At 38.7% G+C, this 18,772-nt stretch overlaps 1 protein-coding gene across 3 annotated transcripts in view; it reads right to left on the bottom strand.

Annotated features, from left to right (window-relative positions):
• lrrk1 (leucine-rich repeat kinase 1) overlaps positions 1–18,243 on the bottom strand; it is a 164,577-nt gene extending 146,334 nt beyond the window's left edge. For all 3 annotated transcript variants that reach the window (XM_044345163.1, XM_044343906.1, XM_044344439.1), the window contains exons 1-2: positions 18,057–18,243; positions 14,664–14,809 (exon numbers count right to left, since the gene is read on the bottom strand). Coding sequence is in view for 2 of the 3 variants with exons in the window: in XM_044343906.1 (XP_044199841.1) it covers positions 14,664–14,733 (70 nt within the window). In the remaining variant the exon portion in view is untranslated. The remainder of the gene's footprint in view (positions 1–14,663; positions 14,810–18,056) is intronic.
• Between the last annotated feature and the right edge of the window lie 529 nt (positions 18,244–18,772).

Genomic DNA, 18,772 nt, shown 5'->3' with positions numbered 1-18,772 from the left:
AAGGTTATGTCTTCAAATGTCTGACCAACAGTCCAAAAGATAATCAGAACAGAAAATAAGCAACCAGAGAATGATTGGTATTTCTGTCTGAGAAATGACTCAAACAAAGAATTGAATATCCAAATGTCTGGAGATTATTTTCTATTAATCAAGTAATCAATGAATTAACTAATTATCTCACTAGTACAGCAGATCAATATCAGCTTAATCTCTGTGTGTCCAGTACAGACATAGATCCAGGACATGTTTAGCCTTGCTTAGCACAAATAATAGAAACTGAGATATATGTTATCTGTTTTTGATGAGAACATGACGAGAATCTGTTGTCACAATAGTCACAATACTATAAATCTAAAGTTAACTTCGTTTAACTTTGTTGGTAAAACGACACATCTGAACCACTCCAGGGCTAGGATGGGCGTTTCTTTGTTTAGAAACAATATGTATAAATAGCTTTAAAGGAGCAGCCTTTTCACTACTCATTTCATCAGGTGAGGGACAATGATATAGTAAAATGCAGTTTGTTATAAGATTCCATGTTACATTCTGTTTCAATATGGGCTGCTATTCAACAGGTTATGCTATAAATTATGTTGGTGTATGGTGTTTTCTTGTCTTAAAATTTATTCCATGTCCCCCTTTGTAACTTTGAGCACCTGCCCCTCTAAAGGTCTCTGCACAGCCTTGCTTTTGAACATAAGAACATAACATAACTTGAACATAAGAAAGTAGAGATGAGTAGCCAACTAGTGTAAACTAACATGATGCTGTGAGTTGGTTTTTCTCCTGTTATATCCATCCTGATATATCCATCCCTGAAAGAGACACCAGTTTCTACCTCAATGCTGCTTGCAGTCACATTTTTTGCCAATTAATTAAATAACTAACAGGTACAGAATTACACTCAAGTTTATGAAATGTAGCACTTGGTTGTCAGAACATAACTGAGCGACGCCATCCCCCGAGGAATGGCAAGAGATGTGGTTGAAAGCTTCAGAAACAGGATCATCAGACACTGTGTGAATGGCTAAAATATTATTTCCTACAGTATGTGGCACTAGTGATGACTCACTGGAAACTGTGTATATTTTTGATGAACTATGTGTCATTTAAGGCTCACTTCCTGGACTATAGTAGTTGCGTCTGTTGTTTCCCCAGCTGCTGGAAAAGCAAAGTTAGCAAAAATGGGTTAGCCTAACCTGAAGATGTTAAATCGGATTTTCATGAGTTTGAGTATCCTAAACCCCTAAAAAAAAACACTGTGTAGAAACAATACTAACTTTCAGGCCCTTTTATGTCCCATTGACACACATTAAAACCACATTTTTTGATCCTGTGGTTGCCACTGCATAAATTCATGCATTCTGTATAAGACTTTCAAACTGAAGCCTTGGCTTCAAAATTTTGGTTTTTACTATTTTCCAGCTGATTGAGCCATTTTCTCTTTTTTAACCCTTTGTGCTGAAGAAGAATACCCTTTTGGGAGCAGACTTAATAATTAAAGGAGAACACACATTTGGTTTGGAGACTTGATAATCAAGTGACGTCTGAGACAACTCTTTGATCAAACATATATGCCAATTGTCCTTTCCACCTCCTGACCCCTGCTGATTTGACCCCTCCTGTCTTGCCCCTGGATTTGCCTTGATCTTGTATGTAAATGCCCTCCCCTCCTATCTTTTGTTTACCATTTGTTGATCACTACTTTGATCCTTACTGTATAAAGTCTTTCCATTTCTTCTGCTCTGGGTCAGTCTACTGTATCAGACCAGCTCTGTGTCACTAAGCTCACCGCATTTCCGGAATGCTATTAAACCACTTCCACCACAGCAAACTTTGAACAAGGACTTGAGTGAATTTTCTTCAACAGTGCAAAATGCATGCTATTTTCCTGGTTCCACTAGGGGCATTAATCCTCTATTACTACAGCTTCAATGAGTTGTATGTGTGGGTAGGAATGTCTAAATGTGATGTATGTGTGTGTATGGAGAAATTGGTGTGTGTGTGTGGTCCTGGTATTCCCTACGTTGTGGGGATGTAAATCTGATTACACTGGGGACTTGCCTCCCTTATGGGGACAAAAAGCAAGTCCCCTTAACATAAATCATTAATTTTATGGTGAAGACTTGGTTTAAAGTTAAGGTTCTTTTAGGGTTATGTTAAGGTTAGGGTAAGAGTTAGGGTTAGGCTTGTGGTGGTTATAGTTATGGTTAGGATAAATCTCCAGGAAATGAGTGTAAGTCAATGTAATGTCCTCTAAAGTGATGGAAACACAACTGTCTGTGTGTGTGTGTGTGTGTGTGTGTGTGTGTGTGTGTGTGTGTGTGTGTAGTCAAAATACAGACACTCAAATCCTTATAGAAAAAAAACAGCCCAATGTAAACCCATAAAAACTGTATTTTTTGATCCCATGGCCACAATATTGTATAACCATGAATTCTATTTTATTAAGCTTTAAAACTGAGGCCCTGGCTTCAAAATTGTAGTTTTTACTATTTTCCATCTGACTGAGCAATTTTATCCTGTTTGCCCTGAAGAACAAATGCATACCATTATAATTTCTCTCCACTAGAGGCTATGCCAGGGACATTTCATGTATTACCAAGTTACATTACGGACATTGTAGCAAATTTATTCATCTAAAATGGTTTGTTTGTATTTACATGGATGTCCAAGGGTGGTGTATGTGTGTGTATGGAAAAACTGTGTGTGTGTGTGTGTGTGTGTGCACCTAAAAAGAGGTCATTTATATGGGCTGCAGGTCACATTACACCTTCCTCCCTCACTCTCACAGACACACATATACACACACCTTCACCCTCCTGCCCACACGCACATGCATGAGTAGGCCTTCTGACTCAATAAATTATAGGATATTATACTTGATACAGATGCCTACATGGGTTATAGTACAGTATATGCTACTGAGCTTTGAAGGTATGTATGTATTTGTGTGTGTGTGTGTGTGTGTGTGTGCTTGGAGTGACAGAACAAGTGCATATCTGTCACTCTACACTGTCTGTGTGTGTGTGTGCGAAACAAGAGGGCAAGTGACTCCCATGGCTTTTTTTTTTCATTTGCCCTGATTTATATGTCTTTTAAATACTGATTCATATGTTTTTGGAATACAGAGATAAAAGTGAGTTCAAAGCCCCCCGATTACATAGTTGGCCATACACACACTCCTAGACAAAGAAACCTGCTGCGCCGCAAAGGCACAGTGGGGCAAAAACCAAACAAGGCACCCCAAACCATCTGTTTGTTTATGTAGCTGCAGTCATAGCTAAACTTACAAATACAGCCAGCTCTCAAGCTATGCATTTCTTTCCCTTGACACACACACGTATAAATGCACGCACACACACACACACATGCACAGACCCACTAACTCACTCACACATTCATTCATTTCTGTTCTGAATTTTTGAATGTTAAATGTTGAATTTTGTTAAATTTTGTAAAATAAATGTTGTTTGAAGTGATGTATTTATGCTATATTTTTAGAGCAAAATAAGGTAATATGCTATTAAAAAGTAAAAACTTTGAAGGATAATAGGACACTTAACATACACTATAAATTAACAGGTCAGATTCTATATCTTAATCTTATACTGCACAAGAAAATAATAATGCATACATTTCAATGTTGTTGCTAATCACTGACCTATCCCAGACTGCGATAATAATAAAAAAATCCCCCTTGCCTTCAGTATATAGAAAATATTTCAATTTTTGTGTTTTTTTAAAATAAAAAAATAGTGGTATCATCACAAAAACTGGCCTTTAAAAAGGTTAAAACTATGAAAATTAATGAATATTTAGTAGTTATGATCAAGACTGATGTTGGTTAAAAAATTTAACTCAGTGAGAGTGGAAAAAAATATTAATTTATAATATTTTTATGGCAGTTTTTGATGGGGACCTTTTAGGTCCCTAATATGCTCTATTGATACCATTTTAAAGCGAGGTCCAAGGGTCAAAGCTGCAAGTAGCAATGATCGGGCCCTCGCTCCTTCGCTCATGTAGGGGGTGCACTACAGTCGAACTACGCCGCAGTTGAACTGCTGTTATTGCAGAGCAACACAATACAGCAATACATTTACCAGAGGGCACCTGACATGGATATACATTTTCATGAATATTGGACATTGTATGTAGGAGATAACAATCACTTCCTCTATCCTCATGTGGTGCTAGAGAACACCCACTAATTCAATGTCATGTTGCTGTATACCATGTGTAGACCACATCATGTAATTTTCATGTAAAATGGATGATGTTTCTAACGTAAGGCCAATTTCCTGTTGTCAGAAGGTGGCACTATGACTATGACGCAATATTGACATATAGATGTGTTCAGGCCTGGACTCTATCAAGCATGATAAACATGGGGCACATTGGACAATGTACAGCCAAATTACAACTTCCTGTTTAATGCCCCAAACATGTTTTGGGCAAAATTGCCCAGCTAGCCACGCCAATGGTTTTCCACGAAAACTAAAAAGTGTCCCAATTTAGCATCACAAAGGTGTTAAGACCAAATTTGAGGTCACTATAGTTAAATCTCTAGGAGGAGCTCATTAAAATACAACATCTGTCAATGGTTTCACTTTGCAAAGAAAATGCAAAGTAGATTCAAAATGACTGACTTCCTGCTGGACTAAGAGTATGGCTCCAAGAAGCTTTTTTAAAGTCTGGGGATGGTATATCTGCACTAAAATGGCACTAAAACATACTAGAATCACTTTAGCTAACAATTTGTTAAGACACAAATATTTTTATTGCATCACAAATCCGACATCTTTTTTAGTGAACATCCTTTTTAGTGAAAAACAAACATTCAAACAATTGCTGGAAAATTGCGGGCTCCCCCTTGTGACAATTCAAAATAAAATCAGTAAATCAATATAGGGCCGTACGTTAGCAAGCTAGACAACTTTTTCAAGCTACTCATGAGGATATTCACCTTTATCTCAATAATGGAAATTCACCACGATCAACTTATCATGAGTAAAAACTGTGTAGTAAAACTGTTGACCTCAAACTGCAAAAAAGGTCAATCATGACTTTCTATTAAGAATTTTTGATCCAGGGAGGTTTTATATTTGTAAAACGTTCCTCAAGCCAAGAAAAGCGATTTAAAAATCCGTGACAATGTAAAGTCTATGGGCTGAGCGGGAATTCGCTGGTCGGTCCAGCAGGGGAAACACCACTGCACATATTCAGTGGACTGCACAATGAAGAAGCAAAGCTGGAAGCTAGAAACTTTTTTTGGTGTATGCACCAGCCAAGCAATTCTCATTGGCCTGAATGGGCACCATATTTGGTCTGATATCCAGCTCTTATAATATATCCATGGCCCTACCTTGATGTCTTCTCTGTCACTGTTGCCTCAAATGAAAACAAACTTCTGTCAGTGTAACAAAATAATGAAGCTCAAAAAGATCCAATATCTTTTCTGAGCTTTCAGCCACATCTAACAGCCTTCATTCAGTGAGTGTGGCTGGATCAGATGAGGGAGAAAAAAAGCTATTTACTACTATTCTTACTCATTGTACCCTGAAAGAAACTTACAAAAGGCCCCAAAGCACTTACAAAATATGCAATTGTGTACTTCTACTTCAGAGGAAAACATTGTGCTAATACATTTACCTGACAGATAAATGTTACTGGTTATGCTGCAGATTCAGATTTTACTCAGAAAATATTTTAAGCAATTACAATATCATGCATTATTATTGATTAAACTATCCAGCATTATATAAGAATTAAAAGCTCCACCTTGAACACAAGTTAAGTAAATTTAAGCACAGTGTGCTGATAATAACTCTCTGTCACTCTTCACTTTTAAGTAAAAATTTGAATGCAGGGCGTTTACTTTTCCAGTAATTTTACTGTGCAGTATTAATAGCTTTACTTAAAAGGTACATTAAATGACACTGAGCGTCACTGGATGTCAACAACTATTTGCTATGTAAGGATATAGTAATAGTAATGTTGAGTTATGGCAACCAGAGCAGTGAATGAAGTCACACTCCCTCTGTGTGTGTTGCTATGAGCTTCTCTGTTTAGCTTCTCTTTATTTTGGTAGCCACACCAGCCATGCATGCAGGTTCGTGCAGGTGAACGTGCCTGTGAGCATGCATGTTAGAGCATGTGAGCGTGCATGTGAGTTCCTCAGTGTCCTCCATGTCCATTTCCAAGATGGCAGCCGGGTCACAAACATTCTCAAATTACAGCTAAACAGTATACTAAAATATGTTTCTGAATGCATTTGAAGCAAGAAATAGGCAATGCACTAACAGAATCTTGATCAGCACTGCCTAGTTTAAGAGTTTGATCTGAATTTCGTAAGCTTTTTGCTTTCTTTTCTTTTTTTTCCTCCACCTTTATTGAGTAAATGACACACATATTTGTTTTGGTCTGAGATTCTGGTGGTATAGCGCACCATCTAGTGGCTGAATGTCATTTATTGCAACTTTAAGAAAAAGGTTTTGAGTACTTCCTGCCAGTACCAACGTTCCCAGTTAGAGAAAGAATGGTAAATCAACTGCTATACTTGTATAGCACCTTTCTGGTCTTCCAACCACTCAAAGCGCTTTTTACACCACAAATCACATTAACCCATTCACACATGTTCATAGGCTGAATGGGTAAAGGGGCTACTATGCAAGATCCCAACCTGCCCATCAGAGGAAATCTAATCATTCACAAACATTCAGGGTAAAAATAAAACAGTACCATTTGCCTGCAGCCCCCAAATAACTAAATCCACCCCTGCTCTTATATGGCTGAACTGCCCGAACATCTAACCAGAGTATTCAAGTATCAAGGAGTCAGCACTTACCACAAAACATTCAACACCTTAACATCACTGCTGGTACTCTAAAGACAGAACCCTCTAGGAAGACTGGAGTTGTGTATGGCATCATCATAACATCACATGTGTCATCTGAGGTGAACACTACATCAGTGAAACAGCAAGGACCCTGAACAAGAGACTGAATGAACAGCATCCACTGAGAAGAGGTCAAAGCTCATTGACCAGGAGTAAGTGGACGACCAGAGAAACATCAAGGAGGACATTCACATCTTCCTAATATACAACCAACTGTTATCATGTGGCTGAAGTTCCATAGGTCACATAATGACACTTGAACCAGTTCCATTTACTGCCAGATGCAGTTTAAAACCTTTTAGTTGAAATTTTTTTTCTGTTCTCAAAAGTCAAGAATGAGCTTCCCTGCTCAAAGCTTCTGGGAATCCTAAAAGAAAGTGATCTGCTGTGACTTCCGGTTATGGCGGCTTGCTGAAGAGACGTACGCAAGACTGCTCTGCTACTTAAACCTCCAAATCCTTTCTAAAATACTCAATTCATAAACGTCATTCAGTCCAACTACAACTCTAGTGTTTAGAAATACGTACGAAACAAAGGAAGACAACTCACGGTCGGACACAACAAACTAAGCTAGCTGATAACGTTAGCCTCGAAAAACAGCCAGAGGATGACACTACCACTGCCAGGGAAGAGTCTGGCACCTCTTTGACAACAATACTAGCAACTATTAATGCCATGAAGACTGAAATTTCATCCAAATTTGATGGTGTTCTGTCTGAGATTGAAAAGGTGAGGAAAGACATTACAGACTGCTCAGAAAGAGTCACACAGAGGGAGACAAGAATATCAACAACAGAGGACGATGCGACGGCGCTCCAAGAGAAGGTGAAATTGGAGGGGAAAAATAAAGACTTGGAAGAGAAAGTGCTGGACCTGGAAGCTCGTTCACGTCGCTTCACCGTACAGCTGGTAAATTTACCTGAGAGTGCAGAGGGTGAAGACGCCTGTGGGTTCCTGGAGAGTTGGTTACCGGAGGCGCTGGAGTTTGCGCCTCTCCGGGGGAAAATTACTGTGGAAAGAGCACATAGACTGGGACCAAGAAGACATGACACTAACTCCGCACCTAGAACCCTCATAATGAAATTCCCGAATTATATAGACAAGGAAGATGATGTGATGAGAGCAGCTAGGGCGAAAAGGCAGATCCCCTACAAGAACCAGCTGGTGAGGTTTTACCAGGACACAACAGCGGAGACGCACAAGAAGAGGGAGGAGTTCGAGGTGGCAAGGCGACAACTCTGATCACTGGGGCTCCGGTACCGTATGATCCTTCCTGCCCGGCTCATAGTTACCTACAAGGAACGCCCACACATCTTCACCAGCACCGACGAAGCCGAACATTTCATTAAGAAGATCCAATCGGATAATCAACCAGTCTGAGGTAACATTATTGATGAGCAGATGACATCGTTGGAAACGTGATCCAAAACTGCTTATTGAACAATATTCTGACACCCTGATACTAGAGACAGGAGTGGAGTGCAGAGTGAAAGTTGGTTAAATGCAACACTGTGTTCTGATCTCTCTCCTTCCCCGGTCTATTGATTAGGAAAAATTTTATGATTTAATAAGCACTTTTTAATTGACCATATATGGGTGCCTTTTTTGTTTGTTGGGCTGTTTATACGAAAAAAAAAAAAAGTGAATTATGGTGGCAGAGCAATTAGGTTAGGTTTATTTGGTTCTGTTATTATTTTTGGCATCAGCATAGTTATACTGTTCCTCATGTGGTGTGGACCAGCTTTTTGCTTTCCGGAGGTCCAATATACGAAGGGGAGGGGGGCGGCCTGACTTTATTCAGGTGGGTTGATGATGACAGAGGGAAATAATTGTGGTTTTTGTTCTTTTTTTCCCTCTTTGTTTAGTCTGAAATTACTCAAAGTGTTGGGGAAATTTAAAATCATTTGTCCATATGTCTGTTGATCTAAAAGTTAAAATTACTTCCTGGAACTATAGAGGGCTACAAAAGACAAAAAAGGTTTAACAAGTTATGAACAGGATTAAAGTATTACAGTCTAATATAGTATTCCTTCAAGAAACCCATTTAACACATTGTTAACCTTTCCTGCTTCAGCACCCAGACCGTGGTCGGGAAGCACAGGGGAGACTTGTTTACTACTCCAGGGCCGAAGTCCCGAACTCCCTCCACTTTATCAACAGGTAGCAAGCAAGAAACGGGAACTCAGCTTCAATCTTGAGGAGTTGCAGCATTTATTCTCTGTCAGAACAGCTCAAACTGTACATACACTGTACTATTATGGTCACAGCTAACTGCTGACTTAACTCTCTCTCTGCTCCGGTCGCTGCCAACACAGTGACACCCGCTCGCTCAACCACTCTCGCTCAACCACACACATGCGTCATGCGCACTTCCTATGTACTGGGCTATTTTTTAAAGAAACTACGCCACTCGTATAACAACATGAAGATGAGCTTAAAGTGAGGAGGAGGTGGAAGGAAAAATTCTGTCAGCCCCTTTTACCTCTCAGGCAAGGAGTGTTATGATTTTAATTCATGATTCTATTCCACTACAAATTCATAAAGTTATCAAGGATAAGGCAGGACGATACTTGATTATTCAGGGAAGAATTCTTAGGGAACAATTAATTCTGATACATGTCTATGCTCCAAATTCAGATGAACCCAAGTTTTTTCAAAACATATTTCTTACAATTGCTTCTTTACCTGGCGCTTGTATTATGGCAGCCGATTTTAATTGCACCTTAGATCCACAGAAGGACAAAAGTTCGAGAGTGGACCAATCTCATCCGAGAAGCAGGGGTGCAATTCATCATTTCATGAAAGAAATGAACCTAATTGATGTTTGGAGGGAAGATGATCCCACTGGGAAAAAGTATTCATGTTACTCCAATACACACCAGTCATAGTCCCGCATAGATTTCTTTCTGGTTTCAGCAGTCCTACAATGTAAATTAAAGGAGGTTTCCTATGATGCTATACTCCTGTCAGACCACGCTCCGAACTCTTTAGTTTATTATGATCCCAAAATGACTTGTGATATTCCCAAATGGAGATTTAAAACAAAATGGATGGCAGATACTGGTTTTGTTACATTCCTAGATGAACAGATTAAATACTATTTTGAAACAAATACAGTAGAAACCTCAGGAAGTATCAGATGGGAAGCATTTAAGGCTTTTATTAGAGGGCAAATAATTAACATTACAAGCTCTAAAGCCAAAGAAACTTTCAAGAAAACAAAATCATAAGAAACAGAAATTACGAAATTAGAAGAATACCACCAATAAGGTTCTCAAGATGCTCACCAAAAATTACTTCTGTTAAGGACACAATATAATGAATTATCTACAAGAAAAGCTCTATCAGGTTTATTACGACTTAAACAGACATTCTATGATCAAGGAGAAAAACCTGGCAGAGTGTTGGCATGGCGGATCAAACAACTTCAGAATGACAGACTTATAACCTCACTTCAAAATGACAATAATGAAAATATTGTGGACCCAAATGAAATAAATGAAAACTTCAAGAAATTTTACGAAAAGCTTTATAACTCAGAAATAGATTTAAATACATCTGATTTGAATAATTTCTTGGACAGCATCTACATTCCCAAGATATCAGAAGTAACTAAGGGAGAACTAGATAAAGATATAACTGTAGCGGAACTATCTATGGCCACTGACAGCATCAAAAGTGGGAAAACCCCTGGGCCAGATGGGATACCCATTGAAGTTTATAAAATGTTCAAGCACAAAGTGATGCCACCATTATTGGAAATGTTTAATGAATCTTTTCACAATGGGATCTTCCCAACATCCCTAAGGGGAGCGTTAGTTACTTTGTTGCCGAAATTGGGCAAACCAGATAACAAATGTGAAAACGTTAGGCCAATCAGTCTTTTAAATGTGGACTTAAAAATCTTGAGTAAAATATTAGCCAGGAGACTCGATAAAATAATTCCAATTAAAGCTGCAAGCAGCGATGATCGGGCCCTCGAGTCCTTGCATATGTTGGGGCGCGGCACTGGTGAAGGGCTTCTGTCACAAGCATATAGATGTCCCCAGACCTGGGCTGTTTTCAGACAGTGCAAGGGGAGATTAACGTCACATCCTCAATCACCTACTCTGCCTGCTGCAGGGGCTGCTGCATTGAAATGTTGTAGGGGGCGCTATGGAGCCAGTTTGCATCACTGACTGAATATTGGTATTTAGACTTGTTCATGCTGGGAGTCTTATCACACATGTAAAGTTTGGTGTAGCCTCAAGCATTTACACTAAACTTATAGGAATTTCGCCTGTCATGGCGAAACATCAAAACTCAACGCCACGCCACGGCCACACACTTCAATGATAACTAAATCTTTTGATAACTTTTGATCACACACTACTGTAGATGACACACACGGATTTTGAAGTCGTTACGATGAATTCTGTAGGAGGAGTTCGTTAAAATACAAGGTATGCGAAATGGCCAAAAAAACGCGAAAAATGACCACTTTTATCAAGATGGCTGACTTCCTGTAGGACTTACAATATGGCTCCAAGAGGCTTTTTTGTACATCTTGACATGATACATATATCTCCCGAATTTCATTTTTCTAGGTTAATCTGGAAGGCGGGGCTACGATTTTGAAATTTTAAAGGGGGCGCTGTTGAGCCATATTGTCACGTCTATGCAAATGACCTATCCAGGATTTTAACTGGTGTCACTCCAGACATGTGTGCCAAGTTTCGTGACTGTAGACCCATCCCTTGTCCCTAAAATACAGCATCGTATTTCATGGCGAAGGATGTGTCGCCATGGCAACGGCGTTTTGATATGGGTCATGACTTGCCCAATGTAGCATCACCAAGGTCTTTCATCTTAGCTCAGTCAATTTCAGGTGCATCGGCCAAATTTCCTAGGAGTAATACAACAAAGAACGACGCATTATACTTCCTGTTGCCAGTAGGTGGCGCTATGACTCTCACTAAATATGGGCCTGACAATGTGTTCAGACCAGGACTCTTAACAAGCATATGAAATTTGGAAAAGATCAGACCATGTGGAGTCAAGTTATAAGGCTTTGAAATTTCATGGCGAGACATCGAAATTCGCCGCGTCGTCATGGCAACACCTTTCAACGAAAAGTCACCAACTTCATAATATACGATCTCCAAGGTCTTTAGGCTATTCTGAGTAAATTTGAGATGGATCCCATCACCGTGCGACCCACAGAGCGTCAAAGTGTAAAACATGTAACTTCCTGTTGCCAGTAGGTGGCGCTATGACTTAGATCCAATATTGACACATGGATGTGTTCAGGACGGGACTCTTTCCAAGCACAAAAGGTTTGGGTCTCTTAGGATCGTGCATGCCGGAGTTATGGCCGTTTGAATTTTCACAGCGAAGGATCGAAATTCGCCGCCCGACCACACCCCCTGGGAATTTAAATCTTGGGCTACTAAGGGGCTGAGGAAAATAGGAGTTCTCTACAACTCACAAAAGGTGTTGATGACTTTTGCAGAAATAGTTGATAAATTTAACATAACCTGTAATCAATTTTTTAAATACCTACAGTTGAGAAATTTCATTAGAACACACCAAAACAAACATTATGCGTCCCAGAAATGTCAACCGTAGAAAAATTAATGAGCATGAAAATGCCTGGTAAATGGAAGTACAGAAACATCTGCAGGACGTCTGGAGGCATGGAGAGAGGACCTACAGGAAGACATCCCAATAGAAAAGTGGGAGGAGGCATGCACCAAAGCACAATCAAGAACTACTAACACCTGCCTGAAATTGCTACAGTATAACTGGTTGATGCGAAACATATATAACTCCAGAAAAGCTAAACAGATATAACAGCACTATACCTGATATTTGTATTAAATGTGAGAAGGAAAGAGGTACTTTTTTTCCCCATTGTACTTGGCAATGTAAAGAAGTACAAAAATTCTGGCAAGAAGTGAAACAATGTACTCAAAATATTTTACAGATTCAAATACCCTTAATTCCACAGCTGTTTATATTAGGTTAGTATAATTTGAAACTTAAAAAGAATCAACAAATATTTGTAGACTTAAGTGTGTTAATGGCAAAAAGAGTAATAGCTCTCTCATGGAAGAACACCGGGAGACCAAGTATAAGCAGGTGGTTTTCTGAGCTATCCATAACTCTCCCATTAGAGAAAATTACCTATTCCATAAAACATCAACAACATCATTTTCAGCAGATCTGGGACCCTTTCATTTACTATGTATCAAGAACAGACTTGTCAAGTGTGATGGAAGAACCTGGGGACGTGTGAACAGTGGCTCTTTGCAGTAAATAATATTGTAGAAATATATTTCTTTTTTTCTTCCTTTTTACACAAGGTAATTGACTATAAAGCATTGTCCTGACCCCCAACCAAGACCTGGAATAATGTGGGGGGTGGGGGGTGGAGGGTGGGAGGTTGACATGTTCGTTCAATGCATGTAATTGTATTACTTGATATTTCTTTGTTATGTTGTGAAAACAATAAAAAGAATGTTGGTTAAAAAAAAAGAACGTGATCTGCTCCCTCTAACCATCACTGGTTTTACAATTACAGTATATATTTAGCACTAACTGTCCCACTTTAAAAGATTTGGCTGGTGATTTTCTATATTTTTCTTGTTGTCAACAAATCTCATGTGCAGAGACAAACCAACAATTAACTGATCCTACTTACGAGTATTGTGTGTGTATCCAAAGTCTGATAGATCTCCAGAAGAGTAGTTCTGTGTGAGGCAGACACCACTGAGCATGTGCATAAATGCACTTCCATTTACAGAGCTCCACTAGCTTATTGTGCTACATACAACCTCTTGACTTTGTGCTATATTATACATTTCTCAAAGAACTTGATATGATGTGATATGTAGCACAACGAGCTCTGTAAACAGAACCACATTTCTGCAAAATATGGAAAATCGCCTTCTCCTTCAAAACTAACAGCTTTTTATTGCTACAATGCTTAAAAAAATCCACATGTATGCACCTGTAAATAAAACAAATCATCCACATATAAAATCACTACCTGGCCTTATTTTTATAACAGTCTCAGTCTTTACCGTCTTAATATTTACACTTTAAGCAGTTCTTCCCTGTTGCTGATAAGCTAACCTACTATACAGGTGATCCATGGATTTTTCTCAGTTTTTGGATGCATTTAGTTAATAGTTGTTGCCGTTCAGAAAGTGCATGAACATTGTGCAAATGCAACCAGTTCCTTTGTTATTTCAAGAATTTTCATTTAATTATTTGATTTAGTTTTGATTTGAAGATTTGACTTGCCCTTTAGTTATGATTCATGTCCCCACTTTTGACATAGACAGGAAGTTAAAAGATAAAATATCACAGCAGATCATGACAGTTTTCTTGTTCTGGGAAACAATAAACTGTCTCTATTAACATTTATCATACAACTGTACCACAATCTACTATAATCTGCTGGAAGAGAAGCAGGAAAAGGCTTGTGTGCGTGCTATGAGACTAAAATGTTCTCCCTGTGTTCATTGAGCACAGTCTGCTTCCTACATACTGTACAGTAACAGATAAGGCTTGCAGCTCTACAACAATCATGGTTTCAGTTCTCGTTTTGCTAAATTTAACCAGTGCTGCAGTCACTCCACACATCAAGACATTTCAGTGAGTGGTCACATCCTCTGTGAAGCACCCTGATGCCTGAACACTTCAGCAAGAAATCAAGGTAGTGTGGTGACTAGTGACAGGATTTAGAAAGAGCTGCATGAGATGCAGGAACATTACTCACTTTTCGGCTGCTCCATGTCGCTGTTACTGTCTCCAGAGTCCTGGGGAAGGCCAACAGACCAGTAGGACATTCCTACTGGAGTCACTGGTTAACTGCTATTAGGGCAGATTCCTCCACAAAGAGAAGGCCTGGATTGAGCTGTCATCCTGCACAATGACAAAGCAGCACTGATGAAACACGTACACAGCTCTGGAGCCATACAACCTGTTCTACCACTTTCATAGACATAATTGCTGTAAGCTATACAGTCAAAACAGTACCATGTTTATTTAAAATCTATTAACTGAGACAATATGATACTCAAAAATGTGTTTTGCTTATGGTTCCATCACTGTGATGTTGTTCTCTTGTCTGTGTAGAATAATATATGTGTGGTTTGTTTTCACATTCATCTGCTGAAGGAGGACAGTTTCTCTGAGCTCACCTTAAATTTCAATTTAAGGCGTGTTACTATGAGCATGATTTGTGGCATGACAACTAGTTTGAAGCCAATCATGGATCGATACACAACTAACACAAGTGTGATGTGGAGACTTGAAGCTTCCAGCGCACACATACACTGAGAATGGACTTGTTACTTGTATGGCAGACACCACTGAGCACATTTACAGCTTTGCTAGCTTGTTGTGCTACATATCACACACTCTGGACTTTGTACTACATTATAAATTTCTCAAAGAACTTCAGTACAAAGTCCAGAGGTCGTGATATGTAGCACAATAAGCTAGCAAAGTTCTGTATACAGAACCAGGTTGCTGCACATGTTCAGTGGTATCTGCCGTAAAAGGAACAAGTCCAACCTCTCTTCTGGAGAATGAAAACGTGATCACTGTTACTGTCCTTATAGCCATTTTTTATCATTTTTGGACAACAACAGAGGTCTACAGCACAGAAGAATAAGTTATATTAGGCTTTGGATACACATACAATACTTGTTAGTAGATCAGTTCATGAGATTTGTTGACAAGAAGAAAAATACAGAAAATCGCCAGCCAAATCCTTTAATGTGATATTCAGGTACTACACTATACTACCGTACTTTATGAGGTTAGCTTAATGTCATGATTCAAGCCAGTTTAACACTGAGTTCTATTGCATGTTTCATTCTCTCTTTGTGCAAAAGTCACTCAGGGAAGGGCAGAATGTTTCCTGGAGGGCGGGTGGAACCGTGTTAGCGTGACCATGGGGTCAGCACACAACTAAAAACAAGTTCAACTCGTCCTACATCCTACTTCCTCTGATTATCTGTTTCTAGTTGTGCTTCATTTAGCCATGCTGGTGTGCTGTATGTACATCAAATGAAGGCGTTCATTCAGTGCAAACTTTAATTTCATCATTAAACAATGTGCAGGTGCTGGCAAATGAATCCCTTTGCATTTGGATATGATAAGCCATATAACAGATACGTTTACCAAGCTGTCTGTAGCTGTGACTTTTTTTTTCTTCTCTTCCTCCCTTTACCTATATTTTCTAGTCTGTGAAATCTATTGAATCATCTACAATGCTTTCATAATGATTTTAAGACAAAGCAACAAAAAATTAGGTTGATGAAGAAAGATGAGGTTAGAAATGTCAGTGAACTTGTCATATTATGCTGTATACCTCATCTTATTACCACTGTTTGTTCATTGTTCGCCATTTACAAATCATCCCTACACCCAGTGCTCCCAAGAGATACTATCATACACAAACACAATTAACAGCACAACAAAATACACATAAAAAGAGAAAATAGAAAATTAATATATAGAATACACTGTATGTTGATATGGACAGGCATATACAGAATACATACATGTGCACACATAAAACAATATATAACATTTCTCTCACCAAGTGTGTTACATGCATTTCTGTAGGTCTATGACTGGCAAATGCTATAAATACATATCTAAATCTAAATGGGTACCCATTTTTGCATCCATTCATTTTTTTGACAATATATCCTGAGTGTCTTATTGAAACTGTTTATCTAAACTGTTTTGACTGATCATCATAACAGCATGATATAATCACATATACATCTTGCCAGTTCTCATGCTAACCATTTCAATGATGAAGGCCTGGAAAAGGTGGAACATGTTGCCTGCTCAGTTCTAAAACAAGTTTGGGAGCTATAATCCAGTGTGGACACTGTTAGGGCTGCAACTAACAATTATTTTCATTATTAATTAATCTGTCATTATTTTCTCGATGAACTGATTAGTTGTTTGGTCCATAACTAGTCAGAAAATGCAGGAAAATGTCAATCAATGTGTCCGAGTGCCCAAGGTGACCAATATTCACAACGGTCCACAACTCAAAGATATTCAGTTTAATGTCACGGAGGACTTAAGAAACCAGAGCATATTAACATCTGAGAGGCAGCAATCAGAGAATTTTGACATTTCTTAAAAAAATGAACTCAAAACAATTAATCGATTATCAAAATAGTTGGTGATCAATTTGTTGTTGCAGCTCTGGATACCATCTACCTTTTCCCTTTGCATTTTGATTTTCTCAGGTTCAAGAGTATTGGTCACCTCAGCTATAAGAAATAAATGAACTGCTGATCATTGATATTATTCTTTGTTGTCCTCAGCATGCAACCTATCCATTCAGCTGTTCCACATGTGGCACATGCTGTTGAAAGGTTTTAAAGTGCACATTACAAACATCCTATCAGAATTACTGAAGACAGTAAAGGTACTTCATCTCTTCTGGTTGTGTTTTCCGTAAATTAGTTTTCTAAATTGTTGTGTTTCTGTCAAAATATTGGAGGAGATTCTGTCTGGCCAACACTGAAGACTTGACCAAAACCCTAACAAATGTAGAATGCCAGTTATCCAGACCTAACGTTATAGTTCAGCGCGGAAAGAGGCTATAGTGCAAACGCACAACCGTGCTTCATATAAGTGACATGACTCAGTGTTTCCTGGATGGATGTTCAACACACACACACACACACACACACACACACACACACACACACACACACACACACACACACACACACACAGGTTCTATAATTGTTCCCCAGAAAACCAAATGATGTGTTCCACTGTGTGTGGCTAATGCGACAATCCTCTGATTTAACTACGATTTTAAAATTCCTTCGCCTTTTATTCCCATGAGCTTCATTTCACTGTAGCAGCTGCAGCACGGTGAGCGGGCTGTTGCAGCATGCAGTCGTGTGGAACATATTCTGAACTTTCAAATGTTCCAATCGGCTATTTTTCTCCAAAAGAAAAAAAAAATTAACGTTACTAAAATCTATTATTTTTACATACAGACTTGTTTTTCTCTGATGACATCGTTACATACCAGATCTAATACAGCAAATGTGAGCACTTGTTGTGCTCAAAGTTGTCACATAAAATATGATGACACAATAGTTGTTATTATCCAACTCACCGCAGGGTTTAGAAGTCCAGTGACCATGATGGGAGGGTCTCAAAGCTTTGAAGTGCTTTTCAGAGGCAGCCAAACATTACTGTTAGCACTAGCATTTCACTGAACTTCCTTATTCCACGATGCAAACTTTCCCATCTAAATGCTCAGTCTTCTTCTTCTTCTTCTTCTTCTTCTTCTTCTCCTTCTTCTCCTCCTCCTTCTTCTCCTTCGTTTTTATTGACGGATCGCAAACCAACTTTAAAGCTTCATATCGCCACCTGCTGTATCGGAATTGTAGATTCATGATATTGGATCATCTGAATGATGATTGTCTACAGAAAATCCAAAAATAAATTGGATCATCTGAATGATGATTGTCTACAGAAAATCCAAAAATAAATAAATGATAAATCAGATCCTCTTTCCCGATTCTGTATAATATTTATGTATTATTTTATTTATGTATTTACTGTCACCATGTACAGTGTTAAATGTGAATTTTACCATTTGATGTACTCTACCAGAGTTAGCTTTCATCTGCAGTCCCTTCGGCAGATCACAATTAAAACATATAACAGCACAATAACAAACAGTACAAAGCAAAAAACACACATGACACATAATACAAAATACAAAGGTACACACAATAGCACATCACATACACTCACAATGTCAACTAGAAATTATTAATGTAAGCTTGTCAAATTAAAAGCAAGATTATTTGCATTCATGAGAAG

The sequence above is a fragment of the Thunnus albacares genome, chromosome 1 (assembly GCF_914725855.1).
Source record: "Thunnus albacares chromosome 1, fThuAlb1.1, whole genome shotgun sequence".
NCBI classification, from domain to species: Eukaryota; Metazoa; Chordata; class Actinopteri; order Scombriformes; family Scombridae; genus Thunnus; species Thunnus albacares.
The sequence above is the reverse complement of the archived record's forward strand: the minus strand, read 5'-3'. Positions and strand labels throughout refer to the sequence as shown.